At 37.4% G+C, this 18,864-nt stretch overlaps 1 protein-coding gene across 1 annotated transcript in view; it reads right to left on the reverse strand.

Annotated features, from left to right (window-relative positions):
* Nucleotides 1-938: 938 nt before the first annotated feature.
* Nucleotides 939-18,864, reverse strand: part of LOC122806093 (extracellular calcium-sensing receptor-like) — a 327,999-nt gene continuing 310,073 nt past the window's right edge. The window contains exons 5-6 of the mRNA XM_044076330.1: nt 3,075-3,198; nt 939-1,849 (exon numbers count right to left, since the gene is read on the reverse strand). Coding sequence (XP_043932265.1) covers nt 939-1,849; nt 3,075-3,198 — 1,035 coding nt within the window. The remainder of the gene's footprint in view (nt 1,850-3,074; nt 3,199-18,864) is intronic.

Here is an 18,864-nt window from a genome sequence, read left to right on the forward strand (position 1 = left end):
ATTTGTTTACAGTCATTTGACTTTCAGTGAAATGTGCTTTCAGTGAATAGTCCTAGACCCATATATATATATATATGTATATATATAGATATATATATATATATATATATACACACACGTGTGTGTGAGAGAGAGAGAGAAAATCCTTGCACAAGCAGGTATCTCTAGAGTCATGTACATTACTTCACTTGTGGCTTAGCTTGTTGTCATTACGGGAAAATAAATTCTCATTTTTTATTGGGTGCTGCTTTCTGTATATCTGAAGATCTCTTGATCTTTCTTCACCTTCCCTTCATGCTGATTGCCTGCTTTTATGTAATTGTGCTACGATTCCTTTCCACCTTAATTGCTGTTAGTAGCTCACCCCCAGTATGGAGTGCTGTGTTTCCTAGCTGCACTGTCGTCTACCTACTTAAACTAAGCTGACTCACTTTTGGGCATTACTCCAATCCTAATAATTTTGGACTACCCTGTATACCGTGTTCCTTTTATATCACTTCTGCGGTAGACCTTCATATTGCCTGCAAGGAAGCAAAAAATCCCTCCAACCTAATACACAAGCAACAAAATATCTTTCTTCATACAGAACATTTTTTGTACATAAAAATGTTTTTTCTTAATTTAAATGCATTTTCACAATATAACTTGTCATCTATTCATTTCTAAGTTGTTGAAAACAAGGACATAAAGACAAGTCCTTTCTCCAAGTTCTACCTAAATGGGGAAGATCAAACAGGTAGATGGTATAAGCATTGCAATGTACTTAGAGTAACTTCTATATATTAAGGTATCCTTGTGTAATTACTTTGAAGTTAATGCTACATGTTAGGAGCTGTGATTTAGCACAAGTAGTACTGTAGCTTAAGCAACTCAGTCGTTTCAGATACCTGAACAGTTTACATTTTTTATTTTACTTTATTTTACTAATGCTAACCCATTTAATGTGTGAACATTTTCTTTCCCATTAGAAAATCTTTAGAATTCATTTCAGGTCTCAATAGGATAACATAGCACTTTGGAAAAAACATACAAACAAGCAGTCCTGCACTCGAGGAAAGGATAGCAAATACCTCAACACCAACCATGTATTTTCCTGAAGTACTGAGGTAAGCTGGGATGAAAGACAGCCACACACTGAGGAAAACAATCATGCTGAAGGTGATAAATTTAGCTTCATTAAAACTATCAGGCAGTTTTCTGCTTAGGAAAGCTACAGTAAAGCTCATAGCTGCCAGAAGTCCATTGTAACCCAGCATACCCCAGAATGCATAGGGAGAGCCTTCGTTACACTGAAGTATTATCTTACCAGCCTGAATTTTAATATTATGTTCTACAAATGGAGGTGATGTCACCAGCCAGATGATGCATATTACAAGTTGCATACAGCTGCAGGCAAAATATATTGCTGCAGGTAGCTTTGGGCCCATCCACCGCCTTAAGCTGCTATTTGGTTTTGTGGCATAAAAAGCAATGACTACTGTAACAGTCTTTGCAAGAACACAGGAAATTGAAAAGGAGAACACTACACCAAAGGTAGGCTGTCTCAATATGCATGTCACTGATGTTGGCTGACCAATGAAAATCAATGAGCAAAGAGAACACAGCATGAGAGCAAAGAGAATCTTGTAGCTAAGCTCCCTGTTGTTGGCTTTAACAACTGGAGTTTCCCGATATTTGACAAAAACACCAAGCACCATGACAGGAAATGAGAAGCTGATGACAGATATGATAGCTAATGCAGTGCCCAAGGGCTCCTCATATGACAGAAACTCTGTGATTCTTGGGAGGCATCGATTCTGTCTCACATTTGGCCATTTGTCATCTGGACATCTGATGCAGTTAACAGAATCTGAAAAGGATTAAATTTAGAAGAGTGTAAAAATTATGAATATGCAAAAATGTAGACGTGGAAACTTGTATATGTTTCTAACCTGATATAGTACTGAATTATGTCAATCTGAACTGTGGGAGTCATGGACTAGAAATAATATGCCTTTAACTGGACATTATAAAAAAACTCATTTCATACTATGTAGGTTGGGGATGGCATTAGGATGTGTACAAAGAAATAAACTGCAGATGTATTTCATCTTAGCATACATATTTGTATTAAATGTTGCTTATTGGGATATATTAACTTCCTGCAGTGAAGTAAATGGTCAGATGGTCTATATTTAATGTTGTCTTCCTTTGATTATATATATATATATATATATATATATATATATATATATATATATATATATATATATGACATTTCCTATTACTTCAACATCTAAGTACAGCTTGTTTATTTTCTATTTAGTTGGTCTTTAAAAAAATGGAAAGCGAAACAGGTTCTTCCCACACAGCAAATTTAATTTGATTAAGTACTTTCATCTGTTCGTATGCAGAGATTTAATCAGAATTGTTATAAGCCAAATAACTCAGGTTTAAGTAATGAAAATAGTAATAACCACATTAGTCAAATCACATGACCCCCTCATATAAAGCTAATGTAAACAACTATAATACGTTAAAGAAATGCACACCATCAAAAACAAATTCAAATATTAAACATAAACTGAGGCAAAAAGCTGTCACAGTTTGGCAGCTCTCTTTTTAAAAACACTATTAATAGAAAAGGCCTGATTTAGTCCTGGTTTCAAGTGCTGCATTTAATTTTCGCTGTTAAATAATTTCTCAGTACTCAGTTTGGTGCTCCCAATCACCCCACATGCATTTGGTGAAATCTTTTTAAGTAAAAAATAAAAATCTTGAGTGTAAGTGTATGAGGGGGGTCATGTGTTTTTCATTTTTATAGTAATATGATTTTTCATTATTTAAACCCGAGTTATTTGGTTTGTAAATATTCTGATGAAGTCTCAGCATTAGAAGAAACAAAAGATCTTAAATTAAATTTGCAGTGTAGGACCTATTTTGCTTTACTTTTTTTGCTTACTGTTTTTTCTTGGGTAGTAATTCTACTGGTTTGTGTGGGTTTGTTTTTGTTTTTTGTTTTTAAACAAAACTTCTCTATTTTTCTAGTAGTTATTATATTTTACATTTGATTTGTTGTTAGAACTTCTACTTACCAGTGTGGTTTGTAATCTCTCCTTGGGAACATGGAAAACAGTCAAAACAGCACAAAGGTTGTCCACTCCGAGAGGCCTTTCTGTAGCCAGTGTGACAGCTTTCAGTGCAGAAAGAGTGAGGAACCTGGAAAAAAGAAATTTAAACTTACATCATGCTATAACTTGATAGCTGATGCCCTGCATTGCAACTTCTCTTAACATTACTGTTTCTGGCATTAAGAAAATATTGGTAGTCATTCCTGCATTCTGGAATTGTTTATTCAACTACCCCATCTCAGGTCTGTTACAAGAAATATTGTAAAACACAATAACACCAAAATAGAAGAAAAAAAAAAACACAACAACAACAAAGGTAGCAGATGAATTCTTCACTTCCACCATAAAATCTGGTACCTCGGCCTTTCGCCTTCAAGGATCAAGGCGAAAGGCAGAGGTACCAGATTTTGTGGTGAAAGTAAATAATTCATCTACTACCTTCGCTGCTGATTTTTTTCTTCTTTTACAAGAAATAGCCTGAAGAAAGACATGTTTTATGTAAGACTGACTGCCTGTAGATGCTCGATTGCAGACCTCTTAATCCGTCTTGTCAGAATGACAGTAGCAATTTGCCATGACATATGACTTAGATTATTTCTGGCAAATATGAAGCAAAATCCTGAATGCCAGTGGCATTCATGTTACCACATTGTGACCCCTGCCATTTCCTACTTGTAGAAGTTATTCCTCACAAGCCCCAGTTTATTCTCAAAACCTCAGCTCTTGAATGGCATGTTAGCAACACAGATTGGCCCTGTGCTAGTTTATGATAGACTGTCACCAATATTTATCATGAGGTGTTACACAGCAAACTCAGTTAGCTGTCAAAAGGGAGAATCTGTTCATGCTTTCTCTGGTTCAGAACAAGCTTTCTGAATTGTTGCTGTTTTTTGTTTGTTTGTTTCGATGTTGTTTTTTTTTTTTTTACCTCCGAGCTATTCATGTATTCTTCATCCTTAATCTTCACATCTATTAAGAGTGGGTTCTTCCTCAGTGACTTACTGAACTAATGACGCAGATGTTGGGATCATTTAGCAATCCACAGTTTTTCACATTGCTAAGTATCTCCTCCATCCCATAATGCGCCATGCTGATCTCCATCTCCAGATCTTCATTGCTGCATAAAAAGCTTAAATGATCTCTTTGAAGGCTTCAGCTGCCTTTTCTAAAAATCATGTATACAAAGGGTAGTAAGAGTTTATCTTCATTTTATCAGTTTCTACTGATAGAATAACCCATCATTTACTTTTCTGTGTCAAACTTTATTTTCAATAATAATAATTGTCACGAAAGGAGATACTGCCAGCCCAGCTATCTGGAATTTTGTAAATAATTATATGTTATTTGTGAATATCAACATGATTCATATAAGATACTTGTGTTACAAATATATTATAATTGTATGTCAGGTGTATCTCAAACTGCTGGTATGGATGTGTGTGCTAAAAAGGTTTTTGCAAAGTGCTTAAAATGTAATCACAGCATGCCCTACTGGAACATAACAGAAGTGTACCTGCACTGTTGTAACTGTTTAGATGTATATATTTTAATAGTGGAAACTGGAATACAGAAGGTTAACTTCAGAAAAATAGCTGAAATTAAATTGCTTTATGGCCAGGCCATAAAAAGATGTTAGCTTTCAGTTTCAGTGCAGCAAGAGACACAAGCTTCATGAATCCAGGGGAATGTCTAAACCTAGGGAGCTTTATGTATTGTCTTGGAAGTGTTTTAGGCTTTATGACTTCCACCATTTGCCAAAGATCTGAAGTCTATGTATTTTCACAGGTAGATGTTAAATACATCTAGCTTCCAGCAATAGAGGGTTTCACCTTGGATAGAGTCAGATGACAAGAAATGATGTAATTCTGCAAGCTATCCCAGCAGTAATATTTGAGATATTAATTTAAGAACTCTCTGAGAGAGGGACAGCATTCTGTATTCTATCTTGGACCTGACAACATCAAGATCCATTCATCACACACTTGCCTTGCTCTTAAGCAATTTAACTAGGGTATAATAATTCTCTTAGATACAGTCAGGAATATAGCAAAGCATAATTTATTTGAGACTGTTTTGCAATGTTGTTTTAAATATTTCCTGTAGTTTTGAACTCTGATGTCACTGTATATATGTATTTAGTATCATCTTGTTCTTGTAATATTTACTGTTAAATATATTTAAGCCTTTCATTGTGGCTGATATGTCTAGACATATTTAAGTTCTGAGAGTACTTGCATATTTATTTGGTGACACTGTGGGCCACTCCTAATAGCCTTGCTCTTGGTTAAACTACCATTTTAATTAATAGTAACATTATACAGTAGGATTGGACATCCTTTGTTAAGGTCCTTAAAGTAGTTGATAAGGGGTTCTGGAGACAGTGATAACTACCTTATAGTCTGGACAGAAGGGGGCATAGATAGTAAACCTGTGCCAGCCTTTCTCAGGTGTGTGTGTGTGTGTGTGTGTGTGTGTGTGTGTGTGTGTGTGTGTGTGTGTGTGTGTAAAACAAATCTCCAAGAGTGTGTGTATCAGCTACTTGGGCAAGGACACAAAGCACTGGTTGGACAGTAAGAGTGTTGGAGGACTTGTCTTGGAACCTTGGCTAAGGACTCAACTCTATAGCTGTGCCAGTGAGGAGTCTTAATGGGGATCTGGAGAAAAAGGGAGAAATCAGCCCTGGACATACTATGGTTTCTGTGTGCTCTTAAGGGAAGTTGCACTTGATGCAGAGAGCTGCATCTGGAAATACTGTGTGTGTACTTGTCATCCTCCCAGTGTACGTCCCATACTGGTGCCAGTAGTTAGGATTTAAGCTCCTTGATTACAGGTCCAGTGGAGGGCTGTCACAATAATAATAATACCTGTTTGTTAAATAGGTATGCCCACTAGAGAAACAGACCCTTTTCAGGGATATCCTGGGAGCAATGTTTGGTGAAGTCACCTGCTCAAGGTCATACAGTAGGCAAAAGAGGATTGAGGGAACCAAACCCTGTACTACAGGAAGTACAGCTCACAGCCTTAATCCCATTATTCTGTCAGAAATTACCTATTATTATTGCACCTAACAACACATTGTAGTCATATTGTTTTCAGTTGGTATACCCTGTTGTTTGCAGCAGGCTATTTGCAGTCTCTTGTTCTTAACAATTCATATTACTTTCCCTAGATTTTTGTGGTGGGGAACACATGCAGTCCTAAATGATAAGTGGCATGTCTCTGTACAGTTATGAAGCTACCTGACCATTATTTTTGGTAGAAAATATTGGAGCAGCTTGAGGGATCCCATCACATTTCAGTGAAGCCACTGGCTACCTGGGAAGGCCAACTAAAACTAGAGGTTGTGGTACAGAGCACCTTCATGGCTGTGGCAGTCCCATACCTCTCAACCTCTTAGTGCAAGAAATCGGGACAAAGCCTAAAATAATGGTGGGTGAAAGGTCCAAAAATATGGACAGATTTTAAATATTGCTTGTATAAACTTAGAAAATTGCTAGAATAACAGGCATTGTGTTAGCAAGTATTTTCTGAAGGATATGAAGCCTAAATCTCTAATGTATGTCATTATTTAATGGCTTCAATTCTCAATGATTTGCCAGAAAACCACAAATGTTATGAGGAACAGATCAAAAATATGAGGCAAAAATCTGAGAAAATCTGGACAGTTGAGAGATACGGGCGGTCCCTATCCTATCTAGCTTTCACTTTGTAGCTTGAGGTTGTGGTACAGAGTGGTTGTGACAGTCCCTACCTTATCTGGCTTTCACTTTTTATGAGGAACAGATCAAAAATATGAGGCAAAAGTCTGAGAAAATGTGGACAGTTGAGAGCTACAGGCAGTCCCTTACCTATCTAGCTTTCACTTTGTAGCTTGAGGTTGCAGTACAGAGCACCTTTATGCCTGTGGCAGTCTCTACCTCATCTAGCTTTCACTTTGTAGATCGTTTTCCTGCCTGTACATATGTTTTCAATAATCCAGACTTAATCTGCCTGTCCTAGTAGATGACTATTATAAATTTACCATTGACTCAATATTGGCACTTTTAAGATTGATTTTAATTGATTCCTCCTAAAGCTCATCAAGTTTGAAATGTTCTTATCTGTCTTCACTGACTGTGAATTCTTTAATTGACAAGTAACTTGACTGGATATTTATAAACACCTTCAAATGACAATCCAGCAAAAAAAAAAAAATCACAATTGCAATTGCAAAAACTGAGACAGACTTTTCAATCACCTTTCTTTAATACCAAGTACATCTGGTACCTCAGCCATTCACCTTATCAGGATAAAACACATACACAAAACAAGCCTTTTTTATACAGGTTCAACCCAGTTGATTCTCAGTAAATTAATCAAATAATTAAACAGCTAATCATCCAAAAAACTTCATAAGCCCAATATGCAACAAGAATAAATAACATCTTATTTTAACTTAGTATTAAACATATGTTTACAAAAACTTTTCAAATAAATAATATAAATTACATTTCTTAGAAAACGTTAAATACAATAGTATACTAGAAATTCAGATTGACTTCTAAGTTTAAACCCCTGGAACATAAAGTTTTGTAACTAAGAATCATCTTTCTTTCTAGTTCAATTAAGTTACTAACAAAATCACCCCCTCTATACACTGAGGCTGGGCTAAAATGCTGAAGAAATAATCAACATCAATAATAAATAATCATTTTTTGCTGGATATTTATAAACCTTTTACCTGTCCCTCCTGCTTTCTATTCCTCTTGTTCCCTTGATGTGCTCCATAATCTTCCCTGATCTTCCAAATGCTGATCACAATTTATACAGTTACAACTCTGTCTACTGCTGTCTTATTCTGTTGAAACAGGTTGGATGCTCCCTGCATTGACATACCCTGGAATATAGCTATGCCTGTATGATTGTGGACTATGTTTCTGCAGTTACAAACCTGCCTGGAGATTATTGGATATGAGTTCTAAAGCTTTAATGCTAAGTTGGCTGCAGTGATTTGTATCTTATGTGGCACACTCTTCTTCCGGAAAGCTTCCAGTTGGAATGCACATTAGACTAGAGCACATCCTGAAAGTATCTGTGTTATTTTTAAGCCCCATGACATGGCGTAATATCAGAAGTGAAGAATGTATCTGTAAACATGAACAATATATTAATTTCCTTAGCTTGCGTTTGGAAGTACAGAAATATAATTCTCAATAGAAAACTGGCTGAACACCATTCCACTGGGACTCTCTCACAAAGTAGCAATTTGGCTGAGCCTGGATGTTTTCACTTATCTTACTCCAGAACGGACAGTTGTCCTTAGTGATGGACAAAAAGGTAAATTTGAGGAGAGTGACAGAAGGAGAAGCAAGAGTAGACAGAAAACAAAACAAGGGTGACTCAGACCATGTCTGAATAGTATTTTTCGGCATTGCATGGAATCCACATAACTAGTTCAAGCATACAGCACCAGTCACACTGTGTCCCACGTCACACCTGCAGTGCTAGTCATGACGGTTACTTGTCTCATTCAACCCTGCGGCACTTGAAAGGCAGGCCATGCACAGCACTTGCACTACTTTGTAGCTTAATTGCAATATTGAATTTGTGGTACTCGGTGCTGTAATCATCTCAAATCTGAGAAAAACATATGTTTATCATTCATGCTTCATATGCATTCATACATCAAACACTGGAGTCTTCTCAGCTTGGATTTGTCATGGGCAGGTCATGCTTACTCAGCCTGGTGAATTTTTTTTTGAAAAGATCACCAAAGCAATGTATGAAGAAAAAATGGTACATACCGCATACCTCGAACTGGCCAATTTTTTTTAACACAATTACCTGCTCAGGCCTGTTAGGAAATCTAAATAAACTGGAAATAAACCCCTATGTCACCCATTAGGTTGGCAACTGGCTCACAAATATGATTCAAAAAATCAAAATAGGGGAAGTTACCTCCATGGAGATTCCAGTCATCAGTACAGTCCCCCCCATGGTTCTGTTCTGGGACCTCTCTGGTTTGATATCTACTTTTCTGAAGTAAAAGCCAATACCAAAGGGCTCTGCCTGACTAGTCACCCTGCAGGAAGGTTTATCCCAAATAAGTAACTGGTGCCAAAGTTATAGACTAAAACTAAATGTGAAAAAAATGCATTATTGTGTCCTTTGGAAAGTCATCTATCATAGGGGACTACCATATTAACAGAGTGCCCCTAAGAATTGACCCAGTTGTTTGAGATTTTGTAATTTAGGTGGATAGTGGACTAGCTTTTGGCAAACATGTGTCTATTGTTGTAAGAAATTCCTGTATTGCATAGCTTATAAACAAAGGGATTGTGTCTACATCTAGGGATGTCATTGAATATAAATGCCCCTTTGGCTTACATCTCACACATGCAACAACTGGAATGTCCACAGAGATACTTACTAAAAGGATACAAAGCCTAAACAGCATGTCCTACATGGCTGGCTCAAAGCCCTGTCACTATACCTGGTGTCCTACAGACTGCTAAATTGCAACCTGTGTCCGGCTATCAAAGCATACTCTGAAAAATGCTGATGGATTTACTGCATATCAGCAAGTCAAATGGCATCATAAATTCTCAGTCTAGAGATCTAAGCCTCTTCTGCAATGTCAACAGAACAGTTTGGAGGGACAGGTATGTTTTGCAGGGGATGCTGCTCTGGAACACAATCCGCATCCACAGAAAACAAAGTTCATCCCTGTCAATATTCAAGTGCAACTTGGATGTATGGATGGGAAAAAGAAATTGTACCTATTATTTCTCCCTGTACTCCTAATGGGCAAAGACAACTCCTAACTGCTTCATCCCATGCATGGGTCCCCTCAAATTATCTATAATATGATCTCAGTTATTCTCTTTAGGGGTAATATATAATTATTAACCATGAGATAGATTAGTCCAATCTATAACAAAATTGGATAAGTTAATTTGAGCACAAAAAGGGAAATTGGCTAGGCTTAAAACGGCCTTCATGGGCGACTAGCCTAGTACTTACCTACAAGCCTTTACTGCCTCAGTGGCATATGAGTTTTGTACCTCTACAGGTTTGCAGAGCTCAGAATTCCTTCCACTGACTCCCTGTGTCCAGTCTTTTAGTGCCAGCTGTAGGAATCTCCCAGTTGAATATCCTCAACAGCCTGCACTGGTGGAATACAGCTTCCAGACTCAGATAAGATCCCTTTGGGAACTTCCCTTCATATTTATTGTTACACACTTTGGATTTCTGTTTTATTGAAAATGAAAAATAAAAAACAAAAAATATATTTGTCTTCTTTGGTCTTTGGTTCACTCTGTATCAATGATGCATTGGGTCACAAGTTGACTCTACTGTGTCCTATAAGTTGCTGTTTGTTTAGCTTCTACCCAAGTGATAGTCAGGTGTTGGAAGTCTCTTGTTACAATTCCTTTTCAGTTTTGTCGAGGTCTGCCTAGTATTCTCTTATATCCAGCTAGTTCCAAGTTGAGGGATTGTATAGGAATCCTGCTAGTGTCCACGTGATTAACATGACCAAACCAATGCAGTCCTCTTTCCATAATGATATTTTTAAGTTTCCGTTGTTGCATTATTTCTCCAGCACTCTCATTTTTTACTTTGTCCTTCCATGATATTCCCAAAATGTGTCTTAAGAATTTATGATGACCAGTCTTAAGTTTTCTCTTGGCTGATGCTGTGATTGGCCATAGCTCAGCACCATATATGAGGGTAGACAGCACCAGTGCTTGGTATAGCTTCACTTTTGTAGAGAGTGCAATGTTTTTTGATCTCCAGATTTTGGATAGTCTAGTGGATTCTGCATTTGCTTTTCCAAGTCTAACCAGAACATCCTTCTCATGGTTACCTGTATGAGAGATGAAACTGCCCAGGTAGCAGAAGATCTCTGTCATGTCTAATATTGATCCTGCAGTGGTTATGTCTTTGTTGTCATTCCATGCTTTGCTGTCCCAACACTTTGCATTTGTCAGGATTCATTTTGAGACCTACTTTCCCCCCTGTTTCTCTACTGATGTGGTCATTGCCTGTATTCCACTCCATATTGTATCAATAAGATCTATGTCATCAGCAAAGTCCAAATCACATGGCTTGTTGTCATTGACCCATTCCAGTCCCACTGAGTTTCTGTGTAATGCTTTCCATATGATCCAATCATAAACTATTGCAAATAATGAGAGAGACAGTATACATCCCTGTCATACACCAGTGAGCACTGCAAACCAGTCACTGTACTCATTATTCACATGAACTGTGCACTTGTTGTCTTGATACGGACTCAAAGAGTGTAATGAATTTTGGAGGAATCCTGTATTCTGCCAAGTTGTGCCATAGTGATGGCCTATGTATGCAGGCAAAGGCTATTTTGAAGTCCACAAAGCTGACAATGACTGATTTCTTCCAAGCTGTTGCTTTTTCTATAATTTGCCTTAGTGCAAATATTTGATCAGTGCAGGATTGACCTGATCTAAATCCAGCCTGTTCCTGTCGGAGTCTGTCATCAACTGCTCCTTTCAGTCTATTCAGTAATACACTGGAGAAAACTTTGCCTGGGTTCAGTAATCTCACATTAGCCAGCAGTATTGTTGGTAGCGCAGGCCTATAAGGGTTTGCTTTTAGCTTAACAGCAGTACATGCTCTGCATGCTCTTTTCATTGTTCTTTGTTATCTTTTTCTCTTTTCCCTTGTCCAGCAAGTTCCAGAACCTTCTTCTACCAGATTCAGGCATATTAGAGTGTGTAAAGTTAAAATACCCAGCTGTTGTGACTCTGAGAGTAATAGGCTCCAGATACTCTGCAGACTTCAAGGCATCAATTCAGCAACAAGTAGATGTTGAGTTCTAGTAACTTCTGTATGCTGTAACTTATTGTGCCTTCAGTTGGAAGTGCAGAAACTGATTTTTTCGAAGTTTTTTGTGCAAAAGAAGACAAAATAAGCATATCTCAATTAAGTACAGTAAAGTTGTTGCTCTGGATATACAAGTTGTGAAAATCACACAAAAGCTGGAATTCCTTTACATGATGTGTAGTCACACCTTTTTTAACAGCAAAGATCAATAAAACACAAACCAAGACAAGATTATTTAGATAAGCCCTGGATTGTCCTCTCTGCAGTCTGTGTGAATTTATAGCTGACTAGGCCTCTTGGGATGTCTAGAGCTTGTCTGTCTAATACCTATCCCATTTTAACAACTAACAGTAAAAATTAAAGGTAAAACAACAACATGTAAATCAAAGTAAATCATATTGTTTCCAAGCTATCCCTTCCTTCCTACAAACAGTGAAAAACAGTATGTAAAAATAAAATATAAATTCAAATAAAAACTTCTCTTACCAGGCAACTGCACAGTCAATCACAAACCAAAGACAGGATGGTTTAGATAATGTATTTATTTATTTATTTAAATTTGTTGACCGGGAGTGTCCGACTGGACGTGGGTCCATTTTCAGCAGAGGCCCGGGGAGAAAAGCTCCACAGTAAAATAAACAGACAGTAGTTACATTGGATTACATAGCAATTAACAATTTAACATAGAAATTACTTACAACATATTTACAGATGAAGAACATAGTACATCAGTAGACAACTAGAATCTTTATCTGTGAAGTACATAACAGGCATTAACAAATGTAACAATGAGAAGTTCCTGCTGTATAATAAGTACTAGGCTTATGAGCATCTGAGCTTGCTATCATCAAGGTAGTTAGTGGAGGTGAAAGAAAGGTAGTAGTTGGATGGGGTGGATGATATTAGAGTGGGAGTTGCAAGGGCATAGCCAGCATGTTTTTAGGTGCGCTTTTAATAAAGTTTTGAAGTTGGTGCATGATGGTACGAAGGTAATTGTGGGTGGGAGTGAGTTCCATAATTTGGCTATGATGCAAGAGAATAGTGCTTCACCAGCAGAGTTATTGGCTTTAGTGATCTGCAAGTGATTTTTGTTGCTGGATCTTAGTGGTCTGGTGGTGCGATAGGGTTGGAGTAGATTCTGGAGGGATGGGACATTTAGTGGATGGTTTACTAGTTTGTGGGTGAGTGAGAGTTGATACCACTGAAGGAGGTGAGGGAGTTCAAATCAGCCCAGTTCAGCTAGTGAGAGACAGTGGTGACTACGATAGGATGCCCCTGTGGCGAATTTGGCGATTTTGTTGTAGCAGGTCTCTAGCTTGTTTAGATCACATTGCCTTAGGTTGGTATATACTGGAGCGGCATAAAGTAGGGTGGAGATAAGGTGGGAATTTGCTATTGAAATCTTTGCTGCTTTGGTGAGAAATTGTTTATTTCTGTATAATGCTCCTAGTTTTTTGTGGACTTTTTTTATGGTCATGGATATGTGAATGTCAAATTTTACTTTATTGTCTATTTCCACTCCTAGCAATTTGGTGTGTTCAGTTGGGTATATAGTGGTGTTGTCTTTTGCTGTGATGTTAAAGTGAGAGTTGTTTTGAGTATGTTTGGTGGGTTGGAAGATGAGTAGTTTAGTTTTGTTTGGGTTGAGTATTAATTGGGCATCGGATAACCATGTTTCAATGGAGGAAAAGGCTTCCTGTGTGACTTTTTGCAGTTTGGGTAGGGACTGGGCTGAGCAGATGATGGTCAAGTCATCTGCGTATTGGATGAGTGTGCCATGTTTGGTGGCAGAGGCTAGATTATTGGTGTAAACAGAGAAAAGTAGGGGTCCAAGGATGGATCCTTGGGGAACCCCTATGGAGACAGATAAGCTCTGCATTATCCTGTCTGCAGTATGTCTGAATTTATTGAGAAGACTAGAGTAAGCCTATGAGCCTATCTAAAACATATCCCTTCCTAACAACAAACAGTAAAAATTAAAGGTGAAAACAAAATCTAAATCAAAGTAAATCTTGTTGTTTACAAGGTGTCCCTTTCTTCCCACACACATTGAAAATTATAGTAAAAGAATATAGTAGTGGCTTCACCTGCAAGTTAAATAAAGTGACAGCCAGTTTCATGGCTTCTGAATATCAATTATTTTTTTACTTTTTAAGTCTAAAACACTTATTGTCCTTAATGAGTTATTTGCATATATCCCATGGGCCTCCATTACAGGAGGTTTAAAGTATCACACAGTGAAACTGTAACTTGGCTGGGCTTTTCTTGCAGTTTTATTGAATATTTTGTCTCTCTCACACACACACACACACACACACACACACACACACACACACACACACACACACACACACACACAAGGTTGTCTGTCAGATGCACAGTATTCCAAACTCCTGGACTTTTAGCACTTCTTCCTGTGTCCAGAGTGGTAGGAACTTATAGGTTTCAGTGTCTTATAATGTTTCTGATTTCCAGCATTGTGAGATTCGATGTTGTGATGTCAACGTTACCAGATTCAGAGCAAATAATTTTGAACATCTGATAGACAACCTTTCTATACCTATCTATGTATATACCTATCTAGCTATAGCTATAATACATATATATATATATATATATATATATATATATATATATATATTATAGATATATTAAAAATTACATATCATATATATACTCATAGAAATTTAAGCCCCTGGTTCTAATATTAGTGGTGCTATTTGCTATATCAAAGATGCAGTTGATCAAAAAGGCTGTGGTCGATAATGGTGTGGAATGCAGGGTATAGATTTTCCACAAGATTTTATTAGAAACCAAGTACAGGGGTAGAATTTCAAGCCTTTCCTGGTAGTTCATTAACTTTGGGCCAACAACCTTCTTGGCTAGGAACCTCTGGGGCCATTTCAGATCATTTGTATGTCCAGCCAGGTTGGACGGTTTGGAGACAAAGCCAGAGAGGCGAGATTACATTGGTTTGGACATGTGCTGATGAGGGATGCTCAGTATATTGGGAAAAGGATGCTAAGGATGAAGCTGCCAGGTAAGAGGAAAAGAGGAAGGCCTAAGTTAAGGTTTATGGATGTGGTGACAGAGGACATGTAGGTGGTTGGTGTGACAGAGAAAGATGCAGAGGATAGGAAGAAATGGAAACAGGTGATCTGCTGTGGCAACCCCTTATGGGAACAGCTGAAAGAAAAGAAGAAGTATATCTAGAAAGGTACATCCCAAAGAGGGCATTGTTGTCAATATCTAATCTTATTTGGATTGCATACAGAGGAATAATAACTTCTTTTAACCTGGATGATATGCTTTTAGCTTGTAGTTGTACTAAATAAAAGTATTTCTGTCTACTGTTGCATTAGGAGAGGAAATTGTCAATACTGGTTTCAAGATCCCTGACTACATTATAATTTTGCTGTGGGGTATTGGCTATACTGCACATTGAGGGAGAGAGCTGTTTATAAAATATGACAATACTGTGGCTTTATGCATTTAATTTTAATCATTTTTCCATAAACCAGATATTTATGAGAGTTAGTTCCTTCTGTAATGAAGGGGTATCAGAGATGGAGATTTGACTGCAGCACCCGTCTTCCACTCATCTGCAAATATAGTTAACAAAAGGTCCTGATTCCTGGTATAGAGATCAGAGAAGTAGATCTGGAAAAGGAGGGGTTCCCAGTAATAAGCCCTGTTGAATATATATTTCCAAGGAGGCACCTGTCTCAGTAACTATGTTGGATCTATCTTTCAACAAGTTTACTATCTACCTCACCATGTATGCATCTACTTTTAAAGCACTTATCAACATAGGGTTTAGTGTCTAATACTTTGGCCAGATCCAAATTAACTGAGCAAACAGAATGACCACTTTCAACAGCCAGTATGACCTTCTTAAGGATGTTAACTAAACTGAGTATCCAAATTCTTCCTTTTACAATGCCAAAGTGATGTGGGGTCTAGCCTGATATGGTTTTTATTCTGTACTTTATGAGGACATATATAATGTATTCCATGGCTTTGCAAGTCACGCTACTCTGGCTAATGGATCTACACTTTGTGACAGGGCTGTAGTAGTGTAGGGACATCAACACTGCAATTTGCCATACTTCAGCAGCAATTCCTACATCTAAGCTGAGGCTAAGCTACTTAAGAAGCAGTTTCTCATGAGCATCTTTGATACTATTTATTAGACATCTGGGTAAAATATCAGTCCCAATGGTTTTAGAGACCACCTTCAGTACATGTTACTTGATGACATCAGGAGCTGTAAGGGATTCAGGAATTTGTTGAATTTAGATAGCTGGTTCAGAAGTAATGTTTGCACTAACTCTGTCTGCAGTTATATTTGCTATGTCTGCTGGTTCAGAGTTGATTATGCCACATTGAATAAGTTCAAAACACTTCTGGATGTTATTTGTTAGTTTCCAAATGTTACTAGAGAAGGACATATTATAGTTGACATCAAAAGAAAATGTAAGTTCGTGATTTATCTTTCTAGCCCTTTATCTTTAGTTTCTTGCTAATATTCTTGATGCAGTCTTTAATAATAAGACTTAGAATTATTACATGATTTAAGAAGTGTTTTCTCTTACTATAGAGTTTTTTAAGCTGGTAAACTGCTAGGATTTTGTTCTTAGCATTTAATTGTGTTTGGCTGTAGAAGGGACAACCAGGTCTATAAACGGCAGTTGTGTTATGTTAGGTGTATTGATTTTACAAGTAAATTTGGATAACTCATCACTGAGTTTGATGAGATATGTCTGAAATCCTTGGAAGTCTGCCTTCTGCCCAGAGATGCCATGATCTGCTCATGCCAGCTCCATTAGTTGCCTAAAACACTAAATGACCTTTAATTCCCTGGGCAGTAGCTAGGGCTTTACCCCTTCATAACACAGGAGGCTATAGAGACTTTCAATTCTTGCAGAAACATACAAAGTCTTAAAATTCAAACAGCTTGCATTTTTGCATTAGAAGAAGAAATTGTGTACACCTTTAAGGTTTAAAAAGAAATGACTATAAAGTCAGTGACTAGGTCCTGCAGGAATAATTTGCATATCTGAATAGAATTCCCTGTTTGATCTGAAGACACTAGCCATAAAAGTTAGCAAGGAATACGCCTTTGCTGTCCTTTAAATATAATATTTTTTTCCTTTCCCTTAGGTACACCTCATGCACCACTTGGGACATTTTGACTTTTCTAGACATTTTAATTAGACCTGTGCCTACCATGCTCAGCAATGCATATATTTCTGTACAGGACTGGAATGCTAGTTTAGATAAATCTAAAACTGATACACATATTTAACTAAAAAAATAGCAACCAGTCACAAACCCGAAAGGAACTGGACCACAGTTCTTTAAGCTTTCATTCATTTAATACAACACCACAAACATCTTCAGAATAAATACAAAAACATCAAACTACCCTTATATACTTAACATGTGCAAAAAACATCCAGTGACAGAGTATTTTCAATAAATTATTTAAATCCCCACATTTGTGTCAAGGAAATTTAAAAATACAAATACCAATGTTAAATAAATGTTAAATAAAACACTAAACCAATGCATGTAAAAAATAAAATAAAATTCAGACATTCTGATAAAAAATTTGTCATGAAGAGCTGGTCAATTTAAAGACCATATCACAACCTTTGTAACTGGAGAAAACACTTAATGTTGATGGTCTCATTGAGTCCTGGTGGGTAATCTGCCCTTAAGGCTATCTGCCATTTAGTTTTTCTACATTCTAACAAAGCTTTAAAATTGCCCACCAAAGGACCACAAACCCCCTTTTCCAGAACAAAGAATGTGAATTTCTTAAACGGTTAAAGAATTGTGGTCTGGTTCCTTTCTGGTTTGTGACTGGCTGCTATTTTTTTAGTTTTACATTGTTTCTTGGAGTTGTTGTATCGTTTTGGTTTGACTTTGGAGGCGTTTGGCAGTGTCATGGCAGAAAGTGAGCTCTCAAAGGCTGTCTACTGAATTTAACCACCCATTCTGTGTTAGACAATTCTTCATTGTCTAATGAGTCTTTTATGGACAGCATTGTTATGGCCATCTGAGAAGGTTTTTCTCATTGCCAGGGTAACCAAGGAGGAGGCGATCAGCTACAGAGCAGCATTGTTAGTAGTGTCTTGACGTCAGTGCAACAGTCGTTCAGCCAGTTGGCTTTGGGAAACAAAGATGGAGTCAGTTCTTCACCTAGCGGACCCAGTGATGGTGGTATTCATCCTCACGGCGTTCTTGGGACTGTTTCTGGTACTGTTCCTCAATGTGATGTGATCTCTCACGTTTTCAGTGAGTTTCAAAATCCATTTAGGCTGGATAGTAATGAATCACAAGTAAGTGTCACTACTGAAAGCAATAGTTTAGATGATTACAACATTTACAAAAATGATCTGTTTTTAATGGAAAAACTTTCTCTAAAAACTATTGCTTACAAATGGAGGTAGCTTACTTGGAAGAGTGTGTAAGGCTTTGCTGTGTTCCACATGGCTTAAGGCTATATAAGTTTCCCAATTGTGTTCAACAAGGGGACACTTTCTACCAACAGTTGATTGAACTTTTTAATGGTACTGGTCTTGCTGTGATGAAAATGTTGATCACTCATTATAAGTCTAACATGTCTAATTTAAAAATTGATATGGAAACTTTGGACGCCAAGGTCAGGGGGTCCAAATGTTTCCCACATTTTTCCACTTTATATGAAGGCATTTCTGTCAAAGTGGACAGGCAGAGAGCAACTATCATTAACAGAAAACAGGGGAAATTAAAAAGGGACTTGACAGCTTACACAGACAAAACAGCTTATCCTTTACCTAAACGTTTTGTACAAATGCAAACGAAAACACCAGGTGTAAAGGATAATATTAACACTTCAACAGAGGCAGTTATTTCAGCTTCT

This window comes from Protopterus annectens, chromosome 7.part0 (genome assembly GCF_019279795.1).
Source record: "Protopterus annectens isolate FY-2018-M chromosome 7.part0, PAN1.0, whole genome shotgun sequence".
NCBI lineage: Eukaryota > Metazoa > Chordata > Ceratodontiformes > Protopteridae > Protopterus > Protopterus annectens.